The 26,187-nt window shown below is 37.4% G+C and overlaps 1 protein-coding gene across 4 annotated transcripts in view; it reads left to right on the forward strand.

The window, feature by feature from the left end:
• The first annotated feature begins 4,036 nt into the window (after window positions 1-4,036).
• LOC131033816 (uncharacterized) overlaps window positions 4,037-26,187 on the forward strand; it is a 98,683-nt gene continuing 76,532 nt past the window's right edge. For 2 of the 4 annotated variants that reach the window (XM_059218498.1, XM_057965104.2), the window contains exon 1: window positions 4,037-4,597. In XM_059218498.1, coding sequence (XP_059074481.1) covers window positions 4,271-4,597 — 327 coding nt within the window. In that variant the 5' untranslated portion in view covers window positions 4,037-4,270. The remainder of the gene's footprint in view (window positions 4,598-26,187) is intronic. The other 2 variants (XM_059218497.1, XM_057965103.2) reach the window with 2 other exon arrangements.

Consider the following 26,187-nt stretch of genomic DNA (forward strand, 5'->3'; position numbering starts at 1 on the left):
AACACATTTCAATTTGGTATCATTTATTAAGAGAGAAGGTTGTAGAGAAGGAAGTCAAATTGGAGTATATACCTAATAAAGAATAAATTGCAGATATCTTCACTAAGGCTTTGGCAAAGGATAACTTTAAGTATCTCTAGAAGAAGTTGGGGGTTATTGCCCCTCCTTCTTTAAACTAGATGCATTTAGATGGTGCATTTGTCTAGGGGGAGTTCCGAAGTTCATCTTTTGCTCTTGGGTTGATGCGGTGGCTACTCTTGGGGGACCAATGATTGTTGTAGTTATAAGAGCTTATTAAAAAGGGATAGAGAGATTTAATAGAGTGCCCCTTTTCCTTGATGTCAAAGGGGTTGAGAGATACAAATAGGGAGAGAGATCAATTTTGAGATACATAGTAGGAGAGAGATCATATTTCTTTACTATTGGTGGTACTGGTGTTGCCATCAATGACAAAGGGGGAGAATGTTAGAAACTTGAGTTGTTGTGTAGTGTTGTGTTATCATTAATGTCAACCCGTCTGGTGTTGTCATTGATGCAAGAAACAATATTTATGTAGGAAAGAGTTTTTAATGTTCATGTGGAAGAATGCTTTGCATTCCTCTAGTATGTGAATGTTATGGAGTGTGGTTCTCGATATAATGTTTATGATCTATTTATGTTGCACTATCAAGTTTGTAGGTCATTTGTTGCTTAGATGGTAGAAGTAGTTATTGTGTTTGATAGTGGGTTGTCTACCAAAATTGGTCTGAAGAATGCTTGACACTTCTCTGATATGTGGTTTTCAATGTTGTGGCTTTGAGGACATGTTCACTGGGTTTGTGCAGTGTTCTAATTCAGTTTTTTAGTGATGAGTTGATTGGAAATTGAAGTTATGATGTTTTGAGTTGTGTGTTGTCAGTTGGGTTGGTTTCTAGTTGATTGAGGTGGTGTATCCCATCTGGATCATGCCCCTTTATTTTGGAGGTTGATATAGGTCTCATCATGGCATGTGTAGACCCACATTGACTTTTGTGCATTGGAGGATGTTTTTGGGCCAATTGGTTGGCATGCTTTACTACTTATCTACACATTTCATTTCATGTCAACCTTGGAGGATGTGTTATCATGTGCAATTTGTTGGAATCATTTGAGAAGGATGTGTTGTCATATGTTTGGGTTCCCATTATCTCTTCGAGTTTATCGTAATGAATGTTATAGATCCAAGTGACCAAATTTATGTAATATTGTTTATTCTATTTGTGGTCAACCCTCAACTAGGGTTTAAATGAATTATCTTGTATATATATAAGTGCAAATGTATGAGTTGAGTATGGGATGTATGTGAATTGATGTGAATGATGCACAAGCATATTTGGTATAGAAGAAGTGCAAAATATAGTTTGTGAAGAGCTTTGGTCACTTGACATAGTGGTTCAAGGATAATTTCATGATCAAAAGATCTTTCTCAATTCTATTCATTGATCCTTTGCCCCTATTAGAAGGTGTGTTCCTTTTGGCAGATAGTGCTCATTTGTATCTTGCCCGGAGACAACGAGTCTCAATACTGCAAGTCCTTTGTATCTTTCCCTAAGGTAGTCCACCTTAGTCTTGTAAGTCCATACAGAGGCAATGAGCTCCTTGGCCTTGAGCCTAAACATTGTAATCAATTATTCATACCATGAGTGCCATTCTCACTATGGTTTTTCCCTATTTAAGGTTTTCCACGTAAATCTAATGTTCATGTGTTTGTTGTGGTTTGTGATTTCATGTTTGATAATTGCAACAATGTTTGATAATTGTAGTAATAAGTTAACTATGGTTTGAAGTTTAATTGATCATAAGTGAAGTATTTTGAGTTTTGGATTGATTCACCCCCCCTCTCAGTCTTGCAATGTGTTCAACACTAGTGCCTAATACTTTAGTCCTACCCAATTAGCTCCAAATTTTAGCATTAGGTTCCCCTTTGCATCTCATTTCTAGATCTATTTTTCTTTTCTATATTTATGTTTAGTATATTTTACACTCAATTAAACTTGTTCAACTTAGCCTTCTTTATCCTAGTTCATTGCACACACTCAATGCAATCCCCAACTACTAATAACATAACAAAGAGGGTGAATCCTAGATAGTTTGGCTCTTCCTTGTGATAGTAGCTAAGCCCATTCATTCCTCTCTAATTTTTTATGGGAAAAGGATTGGCATAGGTTAAAGCACATGTTAGCTTCTAGGATCACTTTTCCGACACATCAATGAATCGTGCCAAATGGAATTTGATGGATCAAAAAGCCAAAGGCCTCATTAGAATTTATTTTGCAAACTTCATGTTGTTGAATTTTTATTAAGAGAATACCATAGAACTAATACAGAAGAAGCTTGGAGATGTTTATCATACTAAATCTTTGGTGAACAAGTTATTCCTGAAGAAGAAGTTGTATTGTTTGAGAATGGAAGATGAAGAATCTGTAGTCAATTATTTAAATGCATTTAATATGCTAGTTGCCTAGTTGAGCTCTATTGGAGTGAAAATTAAGGGGGAGGATTGCTGCATGACATTGCTTTGTTCTTTGCTAGACTTGTGGGACCGCTTTGTGGTGGACATTGGGAGTACCACTACCAAGTTCAAGATGGATGTGGCGATTGCATCATTATTATCTAAAGAGATGCGAAGAAAAACTTTTGAAACAACTAATGAGGCTCATGTAGTTTGTGTTAGAGCAATAGAGAAATGTAATATGAAGAAAAATAAATAAATAAAAATCTCCAAGGAGATCTAAGTCCCTTGGAAAGTCCAAGGTGAAATGTTGGAATTGTGACAAAACCATTCATTTCTGTAAAGATTGCAAGGAGAGGAAAAAGACAATAAATTTGATTAGAGGTATTCTAAAGTAGGGAATAATAAAACATTCCTTGGCATGCATTTTTGGGAGTAGTGTTTGTAATAAGCTTTTGTCCCACCTCTAATTTTTGCCCTCACAATAGGGTATCAATGGGATGATAAAAAAACTTCTATATGATTCCATTAAATGTGTTTTAAAGAGAACAAGGTCCCTTGTTTCTTATATAACAATCTCTTGAAAATATTGGATGGATGTATTTGTAGACCAAATTAGGTTCCCTTAACACAAGCTCTCCTTTGTAGTTGAGTGATAAGTTTGCATTTTCTTGCACTACCTATTCTTTGTTTGGACTCCACACCATTTGCATGTCCAACAACTCATTTTTAGTGGTGTAGATAATAAAGAAAGTAGTGATTAAGTAGGTTGTGTGACAAGGACTACTATAAGAGAATAAACCATTTCCAAACTATAAACTCATATATAAGATATTGATATTGAATGAATAAGTAAAATAACGAGCACAATAGTTTTTGTTTTTGTTTTTGTTTTCAAATTCCAATCTATGTTCAACACCACTTTTTTCCTCTTTCTTTTGTTCATTTAACCTCCCACCTTCTCCCAAACAATAAAAAAATAAAATACAAGAAATAAAAAAAAAGATAAAAAAATAATTTTATAACTCAAATCTAACTAAAAAATATACTTAAATTTCTAGATAAAAATACCTTTTCTAACTCTACTATATAAATATAGAAAATTCTTATTGTTTAAATGCATGAAAGTAAAAATTGTTTAGACAAATTGAGTGATTGATCAACATCAAAGGTCCACATTAAGTCAATATTTCAAAACTTGGGCCCTTGAAGATCTCCCAAGTTTACCCCGAAGAGGTAAGAGTTATAGTGGTAGCTTGCTCGAGTCAATCCCCACATGAGATGAGACAAATAAACTAGAAGTTGCTGATTCCACAAAAAATTTAAAAAAATTGTTTGCAAGAAACACCCAATTCATGAATCAAAGAGAAAAATTGTTAAAAATAATAGCAAATTTGGAAGGGTCAATGTTCTAATCTTAATCGGGATCCCATAAAATAGGGTCAATTGCCTCTTTGGCTTGAATTTTAAAAAAAATAGATTTAAAAAATAAAAAATCAATTTCCAAGAGAAGTTAAAAAAATAAAAATGGCTTACCAAAGAAAAACGAGCTGTTAGGTGGAGTAAGGAAGCAGATCCCAATCATCGAAATGTGATCAAATTCGCACAATTTCCTAAAAGGCAAAATAATTGATTCAGAAAACATGGAAATGAATGACCATCCATTCTGATAAAGCAAATAAAACAAAAAAGCCCAAACTGAAATTATTACATACGACGATCAACACTCTGGTACATTATAACTTTACGTTTCTTTGAAAAATACATTCAGCAGTATACAGAGGAAGTCCAGAAGAAGAAATGGGAACAACAGCCACTTTTAACTCCACGTTTCTGAGGGGCTCTCTCAATATTTACTCGCCATCTTCTCCATCCCAGAATTGTACAGTAAAGTTCAATTGCCGCGAAGAATGCTGGAGAACTACAATTACGATGCAGCAGCCCCAGTCCCTGAGAAGTTTATGTGGCGCTCAGGGGAAAGCAGGCGGTCCCGTGGCTTTTCCTGGAACCGAGGAGTATGCGCCTGAAAATGGGGCTCACCAGAACATCGAGTCGTCTTCTTCTTCGACCTCCTCGCCTTCTCCGTCGTCGGCCATTGATTTTCTCACGCTCTGTCAGTTGCTCAAGGTAGGGGACTCGAAATTGAATTTTAATTTGGTTTCGATTTATTTTTTCAAAGAGGGTTTGATATATCAGAGGTCGCGGGATCGAATCCTGTTGGGTTATCAAATGTTTTTGCCTTTTTTGTTTTGTCTGGCTTGAATTCGAGAAATTAGCTAATGCTTTGGCATTGAATCATGCTAAATTTACAAGGTCACTCACCAATTAACCCTGGTTTTTTCCATCGGTTTGGATAGTTTTGTGTTAAATACCCCCAAAACTTTTCAAAATATTAGAATTGACTCTGAATTGATTTCGATCACGAAGAATTACAACGTTTTGTATGCCAAGTTGGTCCTTAAGACCCATCAAAGTGCATTCATAAGTTGTTGGAAAACAATGTGATGAGCAGCTGGTAGGTTGTTAGTGGCAGAACGCCTTAGGATGCTTATGGTAAGTCCTAGCTTTGGGCCTTAGCTGTACTGTCGTTTGTAATATTCGATAAAAGATTGTTTCTACTTCGACTGTTTCTTAATTGGTCTGCCACAGACATTTAATGCCCCTTCAGTCACCGGGATACCCAAAGCTCTGGACAAGTTTGTCCAAGTGCTTAGCTATGAGTTATTTCAAGTTAAATGTTCACTCATCGAGACTGTAGTCAGATAGTTTAAAAAGTCTCGTTATATTTATGGGAAAAACAAACACACTCTTGATCTTGCAAGAAACTTCTTGAGGGACAACATGTTTTGGCTGGGTCAAATCTGTCAAGCGTGGGGGTTGAAAGTTATGTGATGAGAAAAATAGGCCCATGAAAGTTATTTGTACTGTCCCCTATTTATAGGCTGTCAATTCTTAAGAGAATACATTACTATCTACCGTATTATGAATTAATGACTAAGGTTGCTCATAGTACAGTTCAGTATTGTCCTTATTCAGGCCCAGGCTTAATCCCTTTCCAATTTCTAGTCCTGGATGGGAGACTTGCTTGTCTAGGGCGCAATGATACCATCTCCCTCATGCAGCCCAGATTACCAGAAACTCACTCCATTCAGCCTTGGGGCCCGCAGCCCAGATTTCAGGATCATGAGTTCTTTCACCCTTGGAGCTCATCTATCATGAGGTGGTTTTACTCCGCCTCTCCCTAACAGCATCACACCACTCCTCAGGAAAAAGGAATTAGAACTGGTTAAGAACTTGGGACTGTAAATATGTCAATATTTTGTTGTACTATGAATGTATGTGAAATTAAGTATGTCTGTCATACATATTGCAGTCAATATTAATATTACTATTAAATTCTGCATGAGAACATTATCAGGCTTCATATATTAAGCATACATGTTAAGCACATCCCTATGCATACCACCAAGAACAAGGATGTTAATACCTGTAACTTAATAACAGTTCTGATCTGATCTGATCCATGGTGATGTCCAGTTTGGTTCAGACTCAAGCCTGATTCTTAGTTGATATCTTCTTATTCTTACCGATTCTTGACATTAGGCCAAATGCTCAGATTGAGCTATTCAAATAGGATATATATAAAAGATATAAAGATTCCATGATGCTTTATGAGTATGGGTTCTGTATTAAATATCTGATCGGTTGCATCTCTTCATTTGGAGTAGACATATCCCTTTCTTTAATCATGGCTCTTCACATACAGTAATCGCATCCTTTAATGTGTATTCAAGTTATTAATTTAAGGACAGTTTGTTAAGGCTAGTCGTTCTTTATGTTAAGGCATAACAAATTGGTTTTGATATATAAATAACATTGATCAGTTTATTATCTCTGCCAATAAACACTAAAGGCTGATTATCACTGTCTATTGCTGAGGGGACAATCTTTGACACCTGCAGTTCACTTAGTATTTGCTTTAATAGTTAACTTTATTTATTTTGCAGGTTACCAATCAGGATGAATGCAATTCTATTATATATAATTTTTATTGAATATTTTTTTTCTGAATTTATTTATTATTATATTTGTTTCTAATTACATTGTTATGATAATGAATGTTTACTTATTACATTTTATTTTATTGGATTCATAATCGGGGGCATGACATTATTTTATCAAGTGTTTGTGACAAGCAAAATTTGTTAAGCAAGAAACAACTCTTGAGGGGTTCCCATTTTTCTTAGATGAAGATTTAACTATTAGGCAGCAAGAGGAGAGAAGGGTTGAAGTGGCAAAGGTTAGAGCATCTAGAGATGAGGGTAAAAGAGCATGGTTGTTCAAAGGCAAAGCTGTTATTGCTTATTTCGGTCCCCATTCTATGGTAGAGGAGCAAGTGGACAACAAAGAAGTGGCAGCAAATGTAGTTGGAAACAATGCAGCAAGGTCCATACGGTCACATAGGGATGAAGGCTCAGCTTTGAGTCTTGCATGCCAAGACAAATAGCAATGAAGTTCTACCCAGGCTTCCTTAAGTTTAGTTTGTCGGAATTGTAGGGGTTATCCTTGGAGACGTGGGCCTAGGTTAGGGCCTATTGTTGAAGGAAGAGACATTATTTGTTTCAGAGAGACTCATGAGTACGAAGGATGTAAGACTCCCACGTTTGAAGGGTATATGAAAATGGCAGTGTGGAGCAAGGCAGCAGGTAATGGTAAAGATCATGGGGGTATAACGGTGTTAGTGAAAGAAAAATAAGGTCATTTCATTAAGCTTGAAAAAGAGGACTCTAATAAGCAGTTTGTATGGTTCCAAATCTCAGAAAATAGTAGTCTTATTAGAATTGCAGCATGTTATTTTGCTCTGCAAGCCTCCAAAACCTATAAGAAGTGTGGCCTAGACCACAAAGACCCCTTTGCAGCCTTAAAAAAGGACATTGATGTGGTCTCTCAGGATGTTGATGTCCTCCTTGTGGGGGATTTCAATGCTAGAACAACAAGTGAACAAGCTAGCATACTCAGCTCACAAAAGAGGGAAAGCATCAATGGGAAAGAATTTTAGAAGACAAAAAGGATGCAACCAGTTTGGGGAAGAATTGCTTACTCTGTGTGGCACTTTTGATTTAATCATTTGCAATGGTTTGATTAGATGGGCAAAGTCAGGTTGTTTCACTTGTAACACTTACAATGGGACGAGTGTGGTTGACTATGCAATTTGCTTGTATAACCTATGCAAGAAAATTGAGGAGGTTGTTATTGGTGAGCTTCTATGGGATCTAAAATCAAATCACTAATTGATTTATTTGTTTTTTGTGGGCAGAAAAGAAGCAATATGAGGCAAAAACTCAATGCTCTCAGCAACCACATTTAAAGGGCAGAATTCTTTTGACTCAAAAAAATGGTAGCATCTTCAGGGCTATGCTTGAGAGGCTTTTTAAGGAGGAGAAAATTCCATTTCATGGTCTCAATAGTCATGAGTTAACAAATCTGATCCATGGGGCTCTTACAAAGTGCAAAAGAACAAAAAATAAAAAAATCTAAGACAAATTGTTTTCCAGTTAATGCATGGTTTGATTAGGAATGCAAAATGGCTAAGAAAATTTAAAGAGAGTCAAATAAGGAAGAGATAGATATCAAAGTTTACAAGTAGATTTTAAAGAAAAACAAAGTTGATTTTATGATCACAAGGAGAGGAGCTAATTTTTCTTGGCAAAAATAAACCCAAGCTATTTTGGAAAGAACTTCAGCCTTGAAAGAAACAAACTGAAAATAATATCACAGCTACTCAATAGTTTGACTACGCAAGGCAGCTTTAGAAGCAAGATTTTGAGGTGGTCCCCTCACCCTTGGTCAACATTACTACAAATCTTTTTACTGTGCAAGAGATCGAGATGGGTATTAAGAAGCTGGGTGTTGGTAAAGCTAAGGACTTGGTTGAGCTTCAAGTAGAGTATCTCAAGTGGGGCATGAAAACCCTTGCATCTCACATTATGAAAATCTTCAACAACATCATCCATCAAGGGTTCCCTAAAGATTGGACAACTAGTCTAGCTATACCTCTTTTTAAAAGTGATGATGCCAATTTCCTCTCCAAAAATAGGATGATAATGATTAATCCTTTGTTTGCCAAATTATTTGGCAGCATGATAGAAAATAGAATCAACAAATGGGCAAAAGAAAATCATAAACGTGCAAAAGGTCAAGTTGGTTTCAGACCTAAAAATTCCACAGTTGACCATGGTATTACTTTGAGACACATCATTGAAAAAGTTTGGGAGAAAAAGGAAGAAGTCTTTTGTTGCTTTGTTGATTTCAAAAAGGCTTTTGACACGGTCCCTAGAGATAAGCTTTGGCACAAAATGGAAGAACTTGGGATTCCAATGTGTTGTGACGTTCTCACACATCCCCCCATTGCAAATGGGCACCCCCACTTTTTTTGCTTGGTAGTTTAGTTCCTTTGCTTAGTCTTCTAGCTTGGCAATAATTTTGGTGTCTTTAACCTCTTGCTTGTGAGGGGATGCCATGTCGTCACGTCGTCAGAATGTGATCAAGTCAGATAGTCTAGTAGTAGTCAAGTCTCCCTCTAGACTAGTTTGGGGTCTTCTCATCTCTAAGTGCTCAAGTGATAGGTGAGAGCCAAGGGATAGATAGAGGTCAAGATGATCATTAAGTGACGCTTCATAATGTGACCTTCAGGTCAGGTCAGAGATGAGTCTTAAGTGTGATGAGCAGTCAAGCAAGCAAGTAGACATCCTTAGATAGGAGCGTAGAGGTAAGGAATGATCAAGAAGTGATGGTCAATCAACTAAGGTGAAATGTTTCATGAGGATGATTCAAGGTCTAAGTGATGATAAAAGGAAAGAAAACACCAAGTCAACCTTATGAGAAAGTCACTCTACACTTGGTGAAATCAATGAGTGATGAGGTTGGAGTGAACTATCCATGAGTTGCCCAAATCCACAACCTTGAAGGTCTTGATGATGATGATAAATAGAAGTGACAATAAGTGAATTTACCCCTTGAATCCTCCAAGTTTGCAAGCAAAGGCATTGGAATGATCAACTTAGGCAAGTAACGAAGTGATCAACTCAAAGTGAAAGTCATCAACATTTTTTCCCGAGCCTGCTCAAATCCACAACCTAGGTGCATTTTTCCGTCACTTGCTCAAATCCATGACCTAGGTGCATTTTTCCCTCACTTGCACAAATCCCCTGCCTAGGTATGATTTTTCCTTGACTTGCCTAAATCCACGACTTGTGGAGGCTCAAAGATTGAAGAACTTTAAAGGCAACAATGAGCCGAAGTAATGCCTTGATGAATGATGATGAAGTTGCCTTGGTAAATTGGGTGAAGAGATCTTGATATTGAAGGTAAGTGACGACGATCAACCCATGACTTGAGCATTTCCTTGACATGCTAAAGTTCATGCCTCGAGCATGAAGGTAGCAAGGTTGATCAACGAGGAAAAGAAGAAACAATGAACTCATTCACATCCTTAACTTTGAAAATAAAGATCATCATGATACTTGTGTTGGGTGAAAATTTTGTACACCTGGGGGATGTGCAAAATTATGGTTTTAGCCATAGTGTGTGAGTGTAAAACTCTCCTAATTTAGGGAAGGCTCCCCCTATCTATAAACTAAACTAATTTAATATGGGTGAGACAACAAACTTTCTTCGTCTTTCAAGAAAGACTATATTATTCTCTCTTTATAGAAAAATAATAGCAATTGAAAATAAATAACAGCAACAACTTATAAAGTAAAATGAGAGAGGAAATGAAGTTTCCTGAAAGCACAAAGAGTTCTGTCACCTCCTCCGGGATGGGAAAACAATACCAAGCACAAAGTTTTGAATATGTGCAATCTTATCTACCCTTTTATAATGATAACGTTAAGAACAAGTGTAGTGTATAGCAACACAAAGTCTGCAGATATAATGGACTCTAAAACTACTTTATATGGGAATTATTACAAGCACAAAGTCTTGCAACACTTCTCAACTTCAAATCGCAAACTTAAAACTAATTTCACCCTCAATATCTGCTACACGAAGTCTGCAATTATTTGGAGTGAAGCTTTTTTAAACAACCTTCCATAATTTTAAGTAGGCACGAAGATATATCCCCAAATGACATAAGAACACAATGGGAACAAAGCAAGATTTCAACACAAAGTTTGAAATCCCACGCTTCTTTATATTACTCAAAAGATGACAATTTACAACTATAAAGCTCAAAGTCTTTATGAGTATAAAATCCTGCAGAGTTTACTTGCTTGCCAAAAAGATGATAATACAATAGGCCTCCTCAAGTATTTATAGGAGAAGAGGCTTGAGAAAAAGAAGGGAGGATTCCAACTAACTTGGACTTATTCAACAACTAACTAAGACTTATTCAAAATTACAAGTCATATTCTAAATTGACTTTGTAATTACAAAAGTGCAAGTGACGAGTCTACTTGCAATTACAAAATTGTTTTTATATGTTAACTTTTCGAAAAGAAAACTACAATTTAACAATTATGAAATAAAAAGTGTCAAAGACACTTATGTAGCAACATGTTTAGCCATGTATTCTTCAAATTTCTAGACGATTCCCTGCAACTCATCTGGATTTGGCTCATGGGTATTCCTAGCAACAACAACTGTTTTGATAACAACATCACAACAACTAAGAACTGTAAGTCTATGTTTCTCTAGAACAGTTTGAATTTCTTGCAGAAATGTTTGGTATTTCACCAAAGCCTGAATTGATCTAACTGAAAACTGTTCAACTTCCAATTCCTGATGAATCTTTCTTCTCAAGTCAGAAAGAACTTCTTCAGATAACAACTCCTCATCTTGACTTACAATCTTACAAGCGATTTTCTCAAAATGAGAAACAACTTCTTGCACCATTTCCATGTGCAATTTCGAGGCATCATCAATTTCTTGAATGAGTTCTTTTAGAACAAAGGATTTATTCTCTAGAAGTTCTCCAAATTCTATATACATGGTTCTGGTAGGAATAATGTCATTTTCTTGTAGAACATCCAACTTTTCTTGTGGCAACCTATGCCAAACTCTTAAGTTGCTCTCAATATTTTCCAAATTTTGTTTGAAAGCCTTAGAAGTCTGATTTAATCTTACCTTGGTCATTTTCAGTTTGTCCATCACTTGGAACGTTTCCTTCAACACTTGAGCACATTGATCAGAACGCTGATCTACCCAAGAATCAATTGCCTGTGCCATTTGACTAGCTCGTTCAATTTGCCCGACTAATTCTTCTGAGACAAAAGAAGTTGAAGGATTGATCCTTTCCCCGGAAGATTTAGTGATCTTCTGGGTCATTGAGATAAGTTGCAAATTTTCCTCTTTCAGCTTGTCTTTCTTTGCTAGGAGTTCATCATATCGTTGCACTAATGAAGTCACTGAGTGCTGAGCATCATGCATGACACCTGCATGTGTTTGCTTAAAGTTCCATTCTTGTGATTATGTAATCTGAAGCTTGCATCTCTTCATGTGGCTTGTCCACAATTGGTTCAACAATTTCTGCAACTTTCATTTTGTCATCGTCTACTATCACTCTTGAAACTATTTTAGTCCTTTTAGCAGCCTTGGGTTTAGGCATTTTAAGCTGCTGAAAAACAAAGATATCAGGTGCTTCTTTCTCTTAGGAGTGAAGGAATTGAGCCATGGAGGTAAAGCCATCGAATTTGTCTTAGAAATAGCTGGAGGTGGTAAAGAAACAAACTCCATTTGGATTACAGTTGTTACCCTGGGAGAAGTTTCTGTCTGAACAACAATCATTGTCTACTCAACAAGCAAAGGATGTGATGATTCCATCACGAATTTCTCAAAATTTGTAGCGATAGTATCAATTTCTGCCGATGACAAGCTGGGCAAAGAAACATATGCAGGATTCTCATAAAAAATGTTTGACAAGTCTTCATGGGGATGATCAAGAGATGGTTTCAATGCTGAAATTGGGATAACATTCTGAGTAGACATACTCAATGGGATAGGAGCAATGTGAACGGTGGAAAAAGAATCCACATCAGTGTCAAAAGCACGCATGGGCACATCCAAAGGAATCTGAGAAGGAACTTTGTGAGGTGACTCCGAAGTTGTGGACTTAGGAGCATCATCTTGTTGTTGTTCTTCCTCTGGATCTTCGGAATCAATAACCTAAATATGAAGTTGTGGTTTCTCTTTTCCTTTCATTGTTACTTCTTCAGGAGGATTCACCATTGCTCTACTGACTCTTAACTTAATCTGTGTAGCAGAAGATGATGCCCCTTTGTTGTTATCAACTTTAATTTCAGACTTGCGTCCGATAGGCCCTGTAGAATCATCATCTTTGTGAATCTTAATCTTGATAAGTCTAACACCGTTACTTTTGAGCCAAGCATTGGTGTTAGCCAAAACAGGTTAGAATCTATCCAGAATGGACGTACATTCTTTTTGTGACCATTGAATTGATGTAAGTGGTGCTTCATGTACTCTCTTTTCAACATACTCGGAATCAAGTATGTTCCCATCATCAACCATTCCTTTAGGAATGTTTGTCAGGTTCAAATCAACAATTTGCTCGAGTGTGAGCTTGCAATAATCCATCCTCTGAATTTCCTCTTTTGTTCGAAGATCAACTCGAATGTCCTCTTTGCGATGCACATGTGTGAGATCTTTTAATCCTTTCTTTCATCCTCCAGTAATCAAAATCTTTCCTTGCTTTGAATCTTTTGAGCTTGATTTCTTGCATCTCAGTCTCCATGGCTTTAGCTTTTGTAGACAGCATGAGGGAATATCGACCAATTTGCAATGGGTTACTTGATGATATCCCCATTCTAGATTTGGGTCGAATTGATTGTTGTGCATGAACTGCCATAATTTGTCTCCCCAACTCCATAAGTATGATCTTGTCGGTTGGGTATCTCGGAAGCATATATGGCTGCCTGCTGTAGCATCCAACTCTCATATAGGTAAAAGTTGGGAATTGAAGGAATAAGCAGCCATAATCATTTACTCTTTCCCGTGCAGCATTTAACACTCTTCTATTCTTCAGTGTTTTATCAAATAAACACATGTAGTGACCAAAGAAAGCATCTTGAACTCTTTTGTAATGGATCCTATTGGGTCTCAAAGGTAGCTGATCATAATATTCCCACATAGGCACAAGCGAGCGATCACCCTTGGTAGAAAGACCAGGGAAATGTCTGAGTGATGTTGCTATATATACCGAGTATGAATTCATGTAGAAGGACAAAGTGGTAGGAACTTTGGCAAGCTATTCACACAAAGCATCACTAATAATCTCACCCCAAAAGATGTACTGGGATTGTTTGATGAGCACAATGAACTGGTACATCCATGGTTCTAAGATATTAGAATGCTCCAAACCCATGATTCTGCTTAAGAGATTAAATTGTGTCACCAATCTCTACCTTGAATTCGCAGCGAAACAACTTAGCCCACCAGGTGAGACAAGTCTGGGGTTCATGAATCCCTCTATTAATATGACACTTGCATTCCTTCTCCCTTTGTATATAGTACTCCGCCTCACTTTCTTTTGAGATTTCCACATAAACAAGAGCTCTAGGTACTTTGAAAATCTTCTCGGTGGTTTCAACGTCCAGGCGAATAACAACCTCTCCATCATCATCTTTGATAGTTCTGGTTTTGCGATCAAAATGAGCAGCACAGGCAAGAATAAATTCCGGCTCTAAGGCAACCACTGGGAAAGAAGAAACAAGATGAATGTGACTGTCCACTAAACACTGCATATTGTGATCCTTAGGTTTTTCAACCCTTTTAAGGAAATCTGACATATCTACATGTCCGATTTTTGTATCTTTAATCTCCTCTAATGAAGAAGACACTTGTGAAGGAGAAATCTTGTTCTGGTATTTGTCATACTTGTACTTCATCTTCTTGTGGGTGCCAGCAAATCAGTCATTGAATAGGAATTTGTAATGCTACGATGAAAGTCTAGAAGTGTCAAAGCAACATCATGATCTACAAAAGAAGTCATACTATCTTCTTCATATGGGAAAAACTCAAACCCTAGCCCTAAAGCTCTTGAAGAAGGGGTGATGAATAAACAAGAGGCTTTAAAGGCATAGCTTTTGACCAATTTCGGATCTTGAAAGGTATACTGCAAGTATGAAAATGGGGAAAAACTCTTGTGAAGACATAACTGCGATTAGGTTTTAAAATTCCGATTGCAGGTAGATTTATAATGGGAAAAATGAATGGACGTGTGACGAACGAATGCAATGGTGGGAATAGGGATTTTGACATGAGGGAAATGATGGAAAGAATGATTTTGACCAATGATGGCAAACTTATGTGACGATGTACAGGTATGGAAAGGGACTTTTCAGCTTGGCAACTTGGGAAGAGGAAAAAAAACTACTTCAACTTGTAATCAGATTTATAAAACCCGAAATCAAGTGAGTGAGTTGAAAACTCAACATTTGTTATCTTGCATAAAGAATGATTTACTCTTTATCAAAAGGGAAGGACAATGTCACTACTATTACTTGTGATCGAGTTTCAAAAACTTGAATACAGTTAAATGTGAAAAATTTGCAAGAGGGAAAATAATGCAAATTCACAAGTTGTATTCAAAGAGCAAAACAACTTGGGAAGATCATATAGAAACTTGAAATCTGAGCAAGAGCATGATTTATTTACAAGCTTGATCAAACAAGAACATAGAGAAACTAAAAAGCAAATAAAATCTACCGAAAGTAAACAAAGTAAAGTTGAAAATACATACCTTGCTTGATCAAATGCCCTAGACAAGAATAAATGAACAAGAGATGACCCGAAATGCTCTATAAATAGATAATGGAGCCACCACGTCACATTTCTTGTTGCAGGAAAAAATGGCTTGGCATTCAACCTTAAGTACAAAAAACGACAAGGATGAAGATTCCCATTTGGCGTCAAACACCAAGCATTCAATGTTGAATGCCACAAATGGCGGAAACCATGGGCAAAGCGCCAAAAATGTAGAGCTAATACAACAAAAAGGGAATCAAAAGGCCACAACACCAATATGCAGTCAAGGCGCTAACTCCATGTGAATCGGATTTTTGATTGAAAGCCACAAGTAGTTCGATGCCTTTGGAGAAGAAACACGTAGTCGGGTTTCTAGAATCCGACTTAAGGCAAGGAGCATAAGGTTAAAACTTAATACAAAGAAAGATGTAGACAGGTTATAAAAACTTGACTACATGTTTTAAATTGAAACATTATTTCCTTGCAAACTTCTAAAATCGGGTTTTGGCAACACAAGCACACAAAACATAAAATAAACACTAAAGACTTGTAATCGGGTTTTAAAAATCCGATTACAAGTTTTAAAATAAAAAAGAATAAAGAAAAGTAGGAACTTCAAGGAGAACTTACAACTTCTCATAAACTTGTTTTTTTAATTTCACTTGCAATATGATCAAAAAGTCTCTACAAAACAACTTAAAAGCCAAATAAGGGAAATGGAAAAGAAATAACAAGTTACAAGTTACACATCTTTTATAAACTTTTCACTTGTAATTGTTTGAAAAAAACTCCTAAAACTTAAAAACAAAAAGTCTCTTATACTTGCAAAAGAAGGAAAATTTCCCACTTGTAGTCTGTTGACGTGTTTTTTATGACATCGTCGAACACAGAATAAATTTGCCTAACGGTCACTTCACTCTCTCTTGATCAAAGTACGATTGCATGCTAAGATTGCAAGAAGTTCAAACAATCGACTCCAAGGTTCCTTTATGCTACGGACATGACTCAGTCGGCTGATGTGATTGCTGGTAATCCAAGGGGCCTTACGTTTGCATCGTTCTTTCACTTCTTTGCTTTGGCTGGAACTCCATCATCGGATATGACAATTCTGCGATGCTACTGCTTCGAACAGACTAAAATGAACTGAAAGTAAAAGGGAAAGGGTTTAGAAGGATCTAAATCTACTCCTAAGGGCAGTGATATCAACAGCTAATGCTTTGGTGGACAAATTCCAAACAAACCAATCTCTGCTTCGCCAAGATCAACTACAACTCCGCAAGAACTGGTGCAATCTTTTGGGGATGCTAGAGGATTTTCAAATCGAGAAAGTACATTTGAATACCCAAAAATGATGCAATCCAAACGACCATCCACAATCGAACTTAGCACAAATTTAGGGGGCTCAGACTAACTTTACACTGCAACTTACAATCAGCAAGATGCAAAAAGTTTGAACCATGGAAATTCATCATACACCATTACATTCTCCATTGAAATCAAAGCACTTTACTATTTCTAATCTAAGTGAGGACGGTGAAACCATGCAAGTCTTGAAAAATAACTTAGTGGACACCATCAGAGAACAATGTTTCACTGTTATTATCTCAAAACTTATCGCAACAATTTCATACAAAGCTCCCTCCTTCTAGCGCCAATTATGTTGACGTGTTTTTTAGGACCGCGTCTAACACAGAATAAAGTCACCAACGGTCACCTTATCCTCTCTTGATCAAGATTAGTCCGTATGCTAGGATTGCTTAAAGTTCAAACGGCTAATTCCAAGGTTCCTTTAGTGCGTGGATGTGACTCAGTTGTTTGATGGGTTTGCCGATAACCCAAGGGGCCTTACGTATGTTGAAGAAACTTATGCAAGCTCAAGGATTTTTTTGTACGGATGATTTGCAATAAAAGCTCTAGTTTTGGATCTTTTGGATTTTGAATTATGCAGAAAGTCAATAGGAATAGGGTAGAGGAAAACTAGACTAAAAGTAATCTAATCCTATGAACAAGGAGATGGGATAACTCGCGCAAAATCCAACCACACTTTGTTTTGCCAGCAACGCACAACTACACGAAGGCGGTGCAATCTTCAAAGGGTGTGTTAAAGATTTTCAGATTATCAAGAGAAACCATCAAATCGAACAATCTCTTCTGATAATCGAAGTTAAACATACACATATAACGGAGGCTCAAGCTAACTTTGCACAGTATACAACAATCAGCTGCACACCAAAAGTATGAGCACGAATTTTGCAACAAGCGATCCTATCAAATCCAGTTTGTCTAACAACATGAAAGCAAATCTAATCTATAAAGAGAATGAGACCATGCGAGCTCCAAAACAACACAAGAACACACCAACAATGGAACAATGTATTAAGTGTTTGCTTCAAAAACCCTTAGCAACAATCTCTGACGATAGTCTCTCCTCCTTTACAAATGAGGGGGTCATCCCCTTATATAGGCCTCAAGCCATGATCACATGCAAAACCCTAATTAGGGTTTAACCTAAAGATTCCCCACTCAAGGTGCAACAAGGTGGGAATCGGCAATTAATAACCCATTATGTCCATTTACAATTAATTTTAAAGAGCCTAAAATAGCGCCCACTAGCACATTAAATGTGCCCCATGATGTTGATTATGCTCAGAATATAACCGACACCATCATAAATGCCCATCATTCTCCTAGTGACGGCGACATGCATGGAGAATCTGTCATAATGCCATAAATGTGACGACTGCATGCAAAGAGATGCTTCATTAATTCAACGCTTGTTGACTCGGTTGCCACTTGGTGGAAAAAACCTTGGAGAGAGAAAACTTCAAGAGGGAGAATCTCTGACTCTGGGAGTATTTTCTTGAAGTTTTTGAACTTGCCTTGCTCTGGAAAAGATTTTCAATGATTTTTCAACATCTCCTATTTTTTAGGAATTTTGCACAAATTAGGGTTTCAAGTCCAGGAGGAAGAGAATTCTCCTACGAATCCAAATCTATAAAACTTTTGAAATTTGGATGTGATTTGATGCCCCAGAATGGATTTTTCAAATTTTTCCAGGGGGGGGGGGAATTTCTTGTTTAGTAAATCCATGATTCCTTCCTTGCCTTAGAAATTTTATCTACAATTCATCCTTGGGTGTGATTTCTTGTTGTGGAGGAATTCTCCTTTGGAAATAAATTTGTTCCTTACCCCGAGGAAGGAAATTCTTCACAGCTTAGCCAATTTTCATGATTTCCAAGAACTATGTCTTGAAGGAAGAAATTTCAAACACTTAGTCAATTTTTCACCTTTCCTGGAATTCCTTCTTCTTGGGTGCAATTCTTCCTTGATGAAGGAATTTATCTTTTTGTGCACTGTTCATTCTGGTGCCCTCCACAAGGTCGGGGCGTAAATTCCTCGTGAGGAAGGAATTCATTGTTTTGTGAATTGTCCATGTCTTCTTTTCAACATCCCTATTTTTTAGGGATCCTCCTAAAATTTAGGAGCCGGGTTCATTGGATGGAGAATTTTGCCACGACTCCGAATCTATAAAATTTTCCATACTCCGTCGAGATTTGGTGTCTAAAAATAGCAAATTCAAAAATTTGCCTGAGGGGAATTTTGCTTTTTATTCCTCCTTGACTCCTTGGATTCCATGCCTTAGGCGAAATTTCAACTTTTAGCTTGGGTGGAATTTTCACTATGCCAAGGATTCATGGAATTTTCCATCTGTCCTTGCCTGACCCATTTTGGCGCCCAATTGCATACTTGGGCACAATTTTCCTCTAGCCAAGGATTCATGGATTTTTTCTTGTGTCCTTGCCTTCTCCATTTTGGCGCCTAACTGCATAGTTGGGCGGAATTTTGCTAATGCCAAGGATTCATGGATTTTTCCATCTGTCCTTGGCTTCTCCATTTTGGCGCCTGACTGCATACTTGGGCGGAATTTTGCTCTGGCCAAGGATTCATGGATTTTTCCATCTGTCCTTGCCTTCTCCAGTTTGGCGCCTGACTGCATACTTGGGTGGAATTTTGCTAATGCCAAGGATTCATGGAATTTTTCTTGTGTCCTTGCTTTCTCCATTTTGGCGCCTGACTGCATAGTTGGGCGGAATTTTTGCTAATGCCAAGGATTCATGGATTTTTCCATCTGTCCTTGGCTTCTCCATTTTGGCGCCTGACTGCATATTTGGGCGGAATTTCCATTATGCCATGGATTCATGGATTTTTCCATCATTTAATCTCCCAGACTTAGAATATTTTGACCTCCTATGATTTTGAAGTGTTTTCCCGAGCTTTCCATTTTAGGCATGGATTTCCAGCACTTGACCCATTTCTGGCTTTCTTTGTCTGCTGTCTGACTTTCCAGAATTAGAAATGTCTGCGAACGTCTGATCCTTGTCACCTTGTCTGACTGACCCTGCCAGTACTGACTTTCCAAAAATAGAAACCTTCTAGGTGTCAGCGTTAGATCCCTAGACAGGGTGTAGGAATGACTTACTATAAATAGAAACTTACTAAAAATAGAAATTACAAAAAATAGTAAGTTTGATTTTTGGCAAAATGACGACATTTTGGGACTCGAAAAAATCCCTAAAAAATAGGGACTTTCTAAAAATAGAAATTTGCTTTGTTTGGTCTCAAATTTTACTGGGAGGTCCCTTGAAGGGTCCTGATTCCAGTCGTATGTTCAGTTTTCTAAAAACCCTAACATGAACCCCTAAAATCTAGGACAAAAGGTAGAAACCCTAAAAAGGGACAAAACAGACCCTAGACTTCATAGAATTCGCTCGACAGAGAAGCAGATTAACTCGAATTGACCCCCTAACATCCGCAAACCGGAGAGATTGAAGAGATTGCCACCGAAACACACGAAAAAAAAAAGACCAAACGACCAAAAGGGGCTAAAAGCTAGGGGGCCCCTATCTGGGATGGGGTGATGTGTGATTAGGTCACAACACAGTCCAGAGATCAAAAGCCGATTTTGGAGAAAAGACCAAGCAAACGAACTCAAAATGTGATGAAATTTGAAATGTGGATCAAGGATGAACCGAAGATTAGTCCAGTTCAAAAAGGAGCAAGAATTTTGCCTCAAAAAGCATGCCTTAGAGTAAAATCTTCATTTTTTAATAAAATTTTTAACGGGGTTGTCCAATTTTATGAATACAAAATTTCGGACAACAACTTGATCAGTCAAATGGCTAAGTTTAATGTGTAATGAAGGTGATTAATGCGATCAACAACTTGGAGAGGGAAGTTCTTCCTTGGGTGGCCAAAATCCACGGCCTTCACCACATTGTTCCTTACACTGGTAAAAATCCACAACCTTCATCACATTTTTCCTTTACCTACCAAAATCCCCGGCATAGGTGAGATTTTTCCTTCACTTGCTCAAATCCCCAGCAGTGAGGTGATGCTCAAATCCACGACCTAGGTGCATTTTTCCTTCACTTGCCAAAATCTACGATCAAGGAAGATTTTATCCCTCACTTGAAAAAATCCACGATTAAGTGTAGATTAGAGTGAAATCAGACTTGCAAAACTGAGAAATCAGACCTATAAAGTAGATTACAGACCTGATTCGCACCTGAAAATCAGAAGTCAAAACATCTAGAGTCTATATGAGATAACATGTTTTTTGAAATCAAGATATATCTTATGTATCTGATCCAATAATTCCTTTTTTTTTCAGGTCAAGAGTCAGCAGCTGGATACATGGCACAAGGAGGTAAACTTATCAATAGTAGAAGCAAAGTTTACAAGTCAAGGCTTGGGAGGCTTGAAGCAGCATTTCTTTACATTAAGGCATCACTTCAAGGATCCAATCATTACATGGGGATAGCTTTATGAACAACATGGAGGAGTTCAAGTCAAAGACAAGTGAGATAAGATGCAAGGGGTTGAGATTCACATGCATGAAAGATGAGATGTACAAGATAAAGTATCATCTATCTTCACGGACAGCAAGGAGAGAACTTCACAATGATGCAATGGAAGACTCACTACACCCAGATAGAGCAATGAAGAAGAGGAAATTTTGCAATTATCTTGAATTTCCTCCAAAAATCCAAGATTCAAGGCTAGTACACCATAGAGATATCCCTACATAAATATAAGGATCAAGGCCAAGAGTAGTCATGATAAAGGATTCCAATGTTAAACGGTGAGACACATCATGATGAAGGACAAGTGAAAGTGATCAAGTCAGATAAGGTGATGTAATTTGGGGGAATATCTCCGACCATCATCTCATTCATCACAGGCTTGGAAATGTTGAGTATCAAGAGGTATTGCCCAAATCACAAACTCTTCTTTGCAATGATCGACAAGGTGTAGCTGAGGTGGCGCTTAGTCATCACCAACCCAATCACATCATTCTAAGTCAAGGGGTCCAGATTCAATGCACTTGACTCATCCAACGAGGAGGATAACTACCACATGTGGAGGCACAAAGTTTGATGTACCTAACCTCATCATTCATTGGTTAGAATTCAATGATGGACATATGTCCAATTCAATGTAATTTTATCATTGGTCAAGCATTAAATGTAATTTAATGGGTGTAACAAACTCTAATTAGGGTTTCTATCTTTCAATCTTGGCCATTGATTTGGATTTGATCCTAGCCATTCATTTGTAAAGGTAAGTCTATATAAGGCTTGCTCTCCTCATTTGTAAGGGTTAATAGATTTAGATAGCAAGCATTAGCAGTTAGAGTAGAGTAGGAGAAGGCATAAATTGCTGCCAAGGCTTGTAAATAAACATCCTTTTCATTAAATTTATGGTGAATGGTGGTGTTTCTTTTGCATATTTTATGGTTTCTTGTTATAACCTTGTGTTAGATGAAGTTCATTGATTGTGATGGAGTAATGTGTGGATGTTGATAATTCCTTGGTTCATGCTATTTGTGGCTGGATGATTTTCAACTACAGTGCATAGTTAGCTTGAACAGGTTCAATTGTTGATATGTTTATTCAAGTTGCGCCAGTGTATCAGGTATTTGGATGAATGTTTATGATATGAAAACCTTTCATTTACCTTGGAAGATTGCATCGATTTTGTGTAGTTGTTGGCAACATGGCGAAGCAAAGTTTAGTATTAAGGAATGTGTCCATCCAAGCATGATCCATTGTTATCATCGACTTTAGGAGTAGATTAGATTTCTCTAAACCCTTAATCTCTTTTGTCCTTTTTTTTTAAATCAAGTGAATTTCCATGTTCTAGCAACATTTGTGCAAAACGTAAGTCCCCCTTGTGATTCCACCAAAATCACATCACAATCAGTGAGTATCCACTTATAAAGTCAAGACTTGAATATCAGAACCTTGGAATCGTGTCGTTTTATCACATAGTTTAGCATCCAAGAGGTCTTTGTTCAAGAGAGGATAAGATGCTTAGTTTTTATTGTGTTTGAAGGTGTTTTAAAAAACACATCAACACTATGCATCTCAGGGCAGCTGTTCATTGGCTATATGAAGAAGTTAAAGTCTAAGTCAGAACTTCAGCTGGCATTTCAAATAGCTTTAAGAGAAATATTGGGGTCAAACAAGGGTGCCCTCCATCACCTACCTTGTTTGGCTTATATATTGTCAAGCTTGAAGAATGGTTAAATATGCAAAATTGTGAGGGTATTCAGCTGGGCGAATTTGTGATAAGGCTGCTCCTTTATGCTGATGATCTCATTTTGCTTGTTAAATCTGCCCTTCGTTTGCAAGAGCATTTATTTACTCTTGAGCGTTTTTGTAGCATGTTGGGAATGCAAGTTAACATCAGCAAGACAAAAGTCATGGTTTTCTCCAATAGAAGAAAACAAAATCAGCATAAGTTTTACTTTGAAGGCAGCATTCTTGAAGAAGTTTACAGATTACAAATATCTTGGAATTGATTTTAACAAGAATCTAAGTTGGGAAGGCTGTAGGAAGAAAAGAATTATAGGAGGTTGGAAAGCATTTTATGCTCTTCAAAATAGATGCAGAGAGATAGAGCTATGGGATTCGAAAACCATCCAAACTCTTTTCGGGCTTTTAGTGCTACTAGTTGTCCTCTATGGGTGTTAAATTTGGGCCAGCAGTGCCTCAGTCTCACAATGGAAGCAAATTGAGAGAGTTCAAAAACGTTTAATCACAAGCAAGTTCAAAATTAAAAGTACAGTCCCCTATGATATCAATGTTAAGTGAAACGGGAGCTACCCCTATTGAAGAAATTGCTATGGTGTGTCTCATTAGCTATTTAAAAAGAACTGAGCAAATGGGAGAAGGTAGATGGCCTAAGGTTGTCTTTAATGACATATTGTGCAAAAGAAAGAAGACTTGGATGCAACAAAACATCAAATGGATGAGTAAATGGAACATTTAATTGATTTAGCCCCACAAATAACAAAGATATAAAGGCCTTCATTATGGATAAGGTCTACAAGAGAATATGGGGTATTGGGCTAGGAAGAAATAAACAATACTATATTAATGAGTTCAATCCCATGTGTGATCATGTTCAAAAAGTTTACATAGGGGCTAATATTCCGTGGAGAGCTAAAATTCTTATTGCTCATCCTAGAACTAACTCTCATCAACTCCGTTGTGAGACAAGGTGGCGAAAAAGGCCAAAAGAGGTTGAGAAGAAAGAGTTTGCACTTTTTGCACCTCCGTGAAAGCATTTTATCTTAGAGTGTGATATCCTCATAGACAATAGGGATAAGTTTATTAATATCTTAACCGCTAGCTTTGGTATAATTTATTCAGTGAGGAGTATATTGAGAAGCTGGAAGCATTCATCATCAACTTGCATAGACAAAGAACCTGATTTGCAGAAGTCGGTTTTGATCGGACAGGCTATCCTTAGCCTTATCGACATTAAAATTGTCTTCTTTTTCTTCTATGAAAATTTTCTTAGAGTGGAGCAGTTAGATTTCATAAGGTGATTTCCTATGTAGTTTTCACTTGGAGATTGATTGATAGATTTGACAGGAAGGATCCGAAACTGCACTTCAAGGAGTTGGCACATCTGAAACAAGTTGGATTAGTTGATGCATATATTTCAGAGTTCCAAAAGTTATTTGTTATGGTCATGGATGTGTTAGAGCATAGATTGATTGCTTTGTTTATGGAGGGATTGTCAGAGCATTTGAGTTTAGCTCCTAAAAATAGATTTCAGCCTAAGCCATTCTAGATCAAGAAAGATAAGAAACCTTTTCAGAAGGAATGGCCTCAAAAGAATAACTTGGATGATGAAGTTCGGAATGAATTACACAGAAAAAAGTTATGTTTTAGTTGCAAAGAATTTGGGAACTAGGTCATATGTGTTTGGGAAAGGGTAAGGTGCACTACATTGAGGTAGTCTTTGATGGTGAGGAGGAAGAGAAGGTAGAAGGATGTGGAGGAGGATGAGCAATTGTGATAACCCCCTATGGTATCATCTAACTAGTAGGGACATTACAGCAATCACCCCAGGAGGTGAAAGGTGGGACTATTGCCACACTATTAAGCACTCCTAGATATAACTCTTTTAGAGTTTGTGGGGTTTTTCAGTGGTAGTGAGTTACAGTTTGATTGATCATGGGGCTACTCACAATTTTATTGATTTGGTGTTGGTGGCTAAAATGGGTATACGGATAGAGGACTTTAAGGGTTTCAATTTTGTGGTGGCAGATGGTTTAAACATGTCTTTTACCCAATGCGTCCCATAGCTGAATTTTGCTTTAGGAAATTATACCATCATTGATGATTTCTATGTTGTTGATTTCAGGGTTACTAATGCTATTTCAAGCATTTAGTGACTTCACTCATTAGGTAAATATTCATAGAACTTTTAGACTATGGACTTGAAATATAGAGTGGATGGTAAGAATGTAGTATTATGGGGAACACCTTGCAACCAAAATCATGTCAGCAAAAAGGATGGATAACATATTTAGACATGGCAATGTTGCATGGGTAGGTTACTGTTTGATTTTATCTAATGCCTCTACAAATAGCAGTTATTAGTATCATGTGGATATTCAAACAGTGTTAGATAAGCACAACTTGGTGTATAGTGACATTCCATCAGGGAGGCCGTTGGATAGAGGTTTTGAGCATGTCATTGAGCTAGAGGAGGGCTCTAAATCCTTGATCGCAACTCCTCACTGTCATCCTAAGAGATTCAAAGAGGAGATTGAAAAAGCAATTAAGGAGTTGTTAGATATGGGATACATTAGGCTTAGCTCTAGTCCCCTCGCTTCTTCAATAGTCTTGGTGAAGAAGCATGGAACAATGAGGATGTGCATTGACTATTGTGCACTAAATAGAAAGACAATAAAAAACGAGGAACCCAATACCTAGGATTGATGAGTTGTTGGATGAGCTACATGGGGCAGTGCGTTTCTTGAAGATTGATATTCTATTAGGATACCACCACACTGGACTAAGGGAATAGAACATCAACAAGACAACATTTAGGTGTCATCACAGGCACTATGAGTTCTTGGTCATGTCCTTTGGGTTGACTGATGCTCTTGGGACCTTCTCATCTTGTATGAATCATATTTTCAACAAATAGTTGCAGAAATTCCTTTTGATGTTCTTTGATGATATCCTCGTTTATAGCAAGACATGGGAAGACTAGATTAGACATCTTGTTGAGGTGTTGGGCATTATGGAGGCATGGTGCCTGTTTGCCAAAGCTTTATTGACAAAGTTTCTCTATTCGGGACATGTGATTAGTGCAAATGGAGTCTAGGTTCATCCGGATAAGATTTAGGCAATTTTGGATTGGCCCCCTCCAAAGACATGAAGTTGAGAGGATTCTATGGCTTGTGTAGTTATTATAGGAAATTTGTAAAGAGGCACCTCTCACAAATCTTAGGAAGGAAGGAGCTTTCAGATTGTTAGATTAGGCATAATGCACCTTCGACAAGATCAAGGAGGTGATGAGTACTTGTCCTCTTCTAGCATTCCTTGGTTTCTCTCAACCATTTGTTTTGGAATGCGATGATTAAGTGA

Source organism: Cryptomeria japonica, chromosome 3 (assembly GCF_030272615.1).
Source record: "Cryptomeria japonica chromosome 3, Sugi_1.0, whole genome shotgun sequence".
NCBI lineage: Eukaryota > Viridiplantae > Streptophyta > Pinopsida > Cupressales > Cupressaceae > Cryptomeria > Cryptomeria japonica.